This window comes from Pinus tabuliformis, chromosome 1_2 (genome assembly GCF_031772625.1).
Source record: "Pinus tabuliformis cultivar Carrire ecotype Pingquan chromosome 1_2, CPIR1, whole genome shotgun sequence".
Classification (NCBI taxonomy): Eukaryota; Viridiplantae; Streptophyta; class Pinopsida; order Pinales; family Pinaceae; genus Pinus; species Pinus tabuliformis.
Genome location: NC_142298.1, coordinates 1,199,099,356 through 1,199,105,665, shown reverse-complemented (window position 1 = coordinate 1,199,105,665; position 6,310 = coordinate 1,199,099,356). Strand labels below are relative to the sequence as shown.

General features: G+C 36.9%; 1 protein-coding gene across 1 annotated transcript; it reads left to right on the top strand.

Moving 5' to 3' along the window:
- The first annotated feature begins 335 nt into the window (after positions 1-335).
- Positions 336-1,402, top strand: LOC149210551 (FCS-Like Zinc finger 10-like). The gene is made up of 2 exons (XM_089398996.1): positions 336-874; positions 987-1,402. The coding sequence occupies exons 1-2, from the start codon at positions 336-338 to the stop codon at positions 1,075-1,077; spliced, it is 630 nt and encodes a 209-aa protein (XP_089255122.1). The 3' UTR covers positions 1,078-1,402.
- Positions 1,403-6,310: the final 4,908 nt, after the last annotated feature.

Sequence of the window (6,310 nt, the reverse complement as noted above, 5' to 3'; positions counted from 1 at the left end):
TAGCCTCTGGTTTGGCAGCCAACTTTGTATTTATAGAACAACCATTTCAGCTTTGTCCTAGGACCAATACATACATCACCAGGTGCAGGGAGTCTTATTCCAGGCTTGTAGAGTGAGGTCTTCTTTATTGCGGTATATCCGTTACAAGTTCCGAGTTCTACTCTTTTTGTGGAAGAGTGTACCCGAAGCTGTAGGTGATTGTTGATGAAGCCTGGTGTACAAGGAGCTTTTGGCTGTGAATGACATTTTATCTTTCAGTTGACCAGCGTGTGTTGAGCAAGGGTTGAAGTGCGAGTCATCAGTAGAATCGGATAAAAGAGGATAGGAGAGAAGAGATGATGTTTCAGTTTACATCACCCGGCAGAGACCGGCCCGAAGACAAGCAAAAGTTCTGCAATGCTCCTAGGACCTCCATAGATTTCAATCCAAAGGAGTCCTCAGATTCAGAGCACGACAAAAGTCCAACTTCTCCATTGGATATCGAGACATTTTCTGGAGTTGGGCTCAGTCATTGGCATGAAAACATCTTAGATTCCAAGGTAAGTTCTCCCAAGCAGCAAAGCGAGGGAACACCAATTGGTTCTCCACATCGATTTTCAAAACTTACCCATCAAACTGGACTGGAGCATTCAGAGAGCTATACTTGTGTTATATCCCATGGTTCAAAATCGAGCGAAAAAATCATGTATACTCCTTGTGGTATAGAGCGTGAAATCGTTCAATATCATGTTCAAACGCAAAATGAACCACGGGATATCCCGACGCCAGCTCGGAGAAATTCAAATGTTGCAGTGTTTCCTGTTACCCATTTTCTCAGAGCATGCTATCTCTGCAAACGGGAATTGAACCATGGGAAGGACATCTACATGTACAGGTCTCTTATAATTATCATACCATTGCTTTAAATCTTTGAGAATCGCATTGAATTGATTATAATTCCCCATTCTCGAGAGCTAGTCTCATTCTGTGTTTATTGATTATTGCAGAGGTGACAAAGCGTTCTGCAGTGTGGAATGTCGCTATCAACAGATTTTGATGGACGATGGAGTGGTTTTAGCAACAGATTTTGGTGGGTGAAGGAATGGAAACATTTGCTGCTTCTCCTTTGATGGACGATGGAGTGGTTTTAGCAACAAATTTTGGTGGGTGAACGAATGGAAACATTTGCTACTTCTCCCCCATCTTCATCGAGTGCTGCTTCATAAGATGAGGGGTATGAGAACTGTCATCATCAGAGGAGCAAGGAAAGGCGTTTCAGCGAGATGCATAGTTCGCATCAGAGGAGCTGTACGAGAATACACGGCCGCAGATGATGTATATAACTAACACTCAGGATATGGAAAGGGACAGAGTGGGCTTTTCTTAGGCATAATAATAGGGAAAGGGTTTCCAATCTTTCCGATTGCCCCCTTATTAGTCCCTGCTTTAGGCAGCGTAGGCAATCTAGACATCTATAAACGTTGAACTAGTATTAATTTAGTTTGACTTATCAGAGTGTTTAACCTTTATCGAATGTTTTAATAAAAATATTTTGGCCAGCAAATGTTTATGCAAAATTTCAATTTGGGTGTCTTATTGCCGGCCAGAGCGTATGTTTTTCATCATACGTAAGATAAAAGTTCTGAACTTTAGTTCGATGCAATTTACTGCTTTCGGAGTTAAGTATTAATGTCAAAACTTAATGCCTTTGGAGTTAAGTATTAATTTCAAAACATTTAATGCAATAACCCAAACTTTCAAAATAATTAGTGTTGAAATATTTTATGTTATAAATATAACCCAAACTTTCTTATCATATTGTGATCGGAAAAGGTGTCATGTAATTTGCTGTCCGCATGTTTGTTGGCACGTTAGCCATGTGGTAGGTGTCTCACAGCTGCTAAATAAACACGAAAACAACTCTCCTTGCTGCTAAAACAACACAAAAATAATCCCACAAAAAACAACCAAACAACCTTTGATGCTTATTGTTTATAGACGTCGCGCTTGGTTTTGCCCCTATTGAAGCTTGGATATTAAATTTAATTCTATGTATTTACGCGGATCTTAACCCTATGCTTGGATCTTACCCCCCTGATGCTAAGAAAAAAACAACCAAACAACCCTTGATGCTTATTGTTTACAGACGTCGCACTTGGTTTTGCCCATATTGAAGCTTGGATATTGAATTTAATCCTCTGTATTTACGCGGATCTTAACCCTATGCTTGGATCTTAACCCTTTGCCTCTGAAGATTCAACTCATTCTCCTGAGCGCACCCGAATATGTTCAGCTCATTCAGCTCATTCTACTCAGTGCACCAAAATACTTTCGGCTCATTCTCCTCAGTGCAAGAGAATAGGAGAGAGACTCGTGAGCGCAATAGTCTGATAGGAGAAATAAAGATATGGGAGAATAAGCGCACCTGGATAACATAAAGATATGTCTTGTATCCCTTATGTTTCAGTTAGCAGATTGTACAGGTGCAGAGAAATCCTCAAGCAATGTCTTAAACCTCCTGAGAAACTCTGAGAAAGTATGAGGTCAATCTTACTCAGGAGAAAAAATGAGAAAAAATGGAATAGGAAAAATAGAAATGATGAAAATGATTATGCTTTAAATTGCATTATTGGTGGTCGATCAAAAAAGTAGTCGAACAATTAGTCATGGAGCAACAAGTCCTGAAATTATGGGTGGTCGATCAAGAAAAGTAGTGGAACAGCTAGTCGTGGAGCAGCAAGTCCTGAAAGTAACAAATGAAGTCATGGAGCAACGAGACCTGAAAGTAATAAACTACTACATTCTTTGTTACTTATGGTTATTGGTAACTCTTATAGTGTAATCGTTGCTATATTATATCTAGGTACATGATGGTACAAGAAATTTCCGCTCATCTATTTTTTAAGATAAATCGTCTCTTCCTTCCGTGGCTAAAAGCGTTTACTTCACTCTATGGTAGGCTTCACACGCAATTATGATTATAAACACAAGCAATGCAAGCATGTGTTTTGTAGATACGCATAAGATTGGTGTCTGTCATATCTGTATGCCTCTTCACAATCTGGAGATGCATGAAGTGTGCCATATCTCCATGCCACTTCACAATCTGGAGAAGCATGGAGTGTTACTAGATTGCAGATTTCTAAATATTTAGGAAATTTGATTGCAAATTTTGTAATATGTAGAAAATTTGATAGATAGTTATAAAGTTATTTGTTTCAAATTTCATGAATATTCCTAAACCCCTCAGTATCAAATTTTGGAAAGCTCTAAAATCTACAATTTAAAAAAAAAAATGCCATTCATTGTTCCTTCGACTAAATTCTTTCAATTGAGTTTTCGTCTCCAATAACAAATACCCATCTAAACTCGGGTTCTGATCATTATGTGCACTAGTGCATATGATCTAACATGGGTTTAGATGATGGTAATTTTTACATTTGCGCATCGTTTGCGCTGATTTTGATAACATTTTGAAATCCAAACTCGGCTGCCAAGATTTCATTAATGTTGCAAACATTTTGGTTGCCTCTCCTCGGTATTGTAATTGGATGTTTTGGTTTCTAATTTACTTTGTACAATCAATGGTAGGGTATTGATACTGTAATGTTGTGGTTTCATTCACAACTTTAACCACAATGATGTTGAGATTTTCTGTTTGAGCAAAATAGGAAAAATCTCAGCTGATGACAACAATAGGGATTCAGTTCCTAGATTAGCTCCAGGTTGTTGGGAGGGAGTTAATGCCTCCTATATTTGATGTGAGGGAGTTATGAGGCTGTTAGATTGTCTATGCTATATAACAGTCATTCGGATGATTTGCTATGAGAGTGTGAGGATTTCATGATGTAATCTCCAATTTGATTAAGATATTCCTGATGCCTATGTTTGGTGGACGTAGCCCAGATTAGTTGGGTGAACCACGTTAAAGCTGTGTCTTATGTGCTTGTTTATTTTTCTGCTGTGTGTTTAATTGATTTGCTGTGCCTCTGAATTCCAACAAATGAATCAAATTAAGTTGCTTGACGGTAACACTGCACCCGTTGGAGGTAATTTTATTCTTATTCTATGAGTTTATAAATGGGTTTTTATGTGTTTGTAGAACGAATCAATCATGCCCAGGATATTAGTGTTCAACTAAGAACACAAAGCTAAGGAAGTTGTAAGGGTCTTGAAATGTTGTTGCTAGAAGAAATATCAAGATCCATTGAAGGGAAACTTGTATTCAAATTGTTTTTAAAAACTAAAAGTCATTATATGCTACTCAGTGTTCTTAAACCATCAAATCCTTTCAAACTATTTACCATCTAACTATCAAATCCTTTCAATCAAGAAACAAGTAACTTCTAGTGGTACAAAAATAATGCATTAACAAGCCAAAATGAACATGAAAACGTCGAAAATATTGAAGAAATTTACATGTTTAAGCCTCGGCTATGAGCTGTCGATCTTGGAGGCATTTATGATAATTGTATTAATCACACTGTGAAGAAAATGAAACAAAATTTGAAACACCAAGACAATATGGAGATCTTGGGTACAAAATGCTAACTGTAACCTAAACACAAACACTCTACCTAAACATGAACTCCAATGGTGTAGAGTGGCAAAGAATGAACTCCATCCATGCACAGAAGTGAAGGACACGTAGCCATAAAGGATCGTCAAAATGGCCGCTGCACATAGAGGCAAAAGGCCCAAAGAAGAATATTGTCAATAATAATGGATGTTGTTATCTTCATTCTCTGTGTTTCATGGAAGTGGCATCCGACAACACTCCGTTCATTTCATGGAAGTGCCATGCAATTACAATTGTTCGGTACATGCAAATGAATGACCACCTGGTTGTCTTTTTCTTCACTTTCTTGAAATTATAGACTCGCATGACCATGTGGTTGTCTATAGCTTCACTTTCTTCACGTTATGGACCCGTGTTCATAGACATTTTCCAACGTAGGGTTAATCATAATTATGATTATCTGTTGACACTGCCTCATAAAATATATGAGTCATATTTCCTAAGTATATTGACGTTATACCTTCATAATATAGAAAATGAAAACATGTTTTAATTTGAGTGTTTAAGCTGAGTTTCAAATATTCTTTCCAATATACCTTTATAAAGATATCAGTAAAGAAAACAACTTTACAATGATACGAGCAAAGAGGATTTGTTAATATTTAATACAAGGTTCAAGGTAAAGTGTTAATTATTAAATATAAATTAAAGAAAACAACTTAAAAGTGTTTTCAACATATATTTATCATCTTATTTATTTATCAATTTCATCCCTACATCTGAGCAACAAAATATTGTAAATGATTTATCAAGTTATTTGTTTATCAATTTGTTATGCAACCAGCTCTCAAAATAGAAGAAAAGATAGATCAATGACTTCAGAATAAGCCTCTTCGAGGAGACAACGTCCTTTACATTACACAAATGAATAATTCTTGGATGATACAAATGACCAAACCTCCTTTTTATATATAGGATTCTAAGGGGTCACAATATAATTAGAGCCGGCATAACAATAATAATGCAAGGGCACAACAATAAAAATAGTGGGCTTGTATGGGGCACAATAATAACAATATGGGGTCAACAAGGGCACCAAAATAACAATAAGGGGCTACAATGACAATAATAATAGGGGAATCACTAGTATTATAGGACCTAACATGCCCCTCTCCTTCAAAAAAGTGTTGTCCTCAATGCTTGAGTAGTTCTGGATACTTCTATATAAAATTCTTATCCTCGGATGTGGAATCTTCAACAGGTAAGTTCTTCCACTTGATGAGATAATTTGAAATTGAACGATTTTGTAGATTTCGAGTTCTTATTTCTGTGACTGCTTCAGGTTCCAATATGGTTTATCCTTCCTCGTCAAGTTCTGTCAATATTGTTTGAACTAGGAGCTTGTCATTGATAACCTTCTTTAAGCATGAAAGATGGAAAACTAGGTGCACTCGGCAAGATGCCTGAAGCTCCAATTTGTATGCCATGGTACCAATCTTTTGCAACACCTTGTATGGACCATAATACTTTGGTGATAATTTATTATCCTTCTTAGCTTGCTTGAGGGACATTTGTTTGTATGGTTATAGTTGTAGAAATACCCAGTCACCTACATCAAAACTTCTTTCGGTGTGATTCTTATATGCCTGTTGTTTCATTCTATTCTGTGCCAAAGTGAGGCTATCCTTTAAGAGTTGGAGAACCTATTGTTGATGCTTAAAGTGATCTTCCACTGCTTGAACCTTAGAATTTTCTCTTAAATATGTTGTGATGGACGATGGATGATATCCATAAAGTGCCATAAATGTGGTC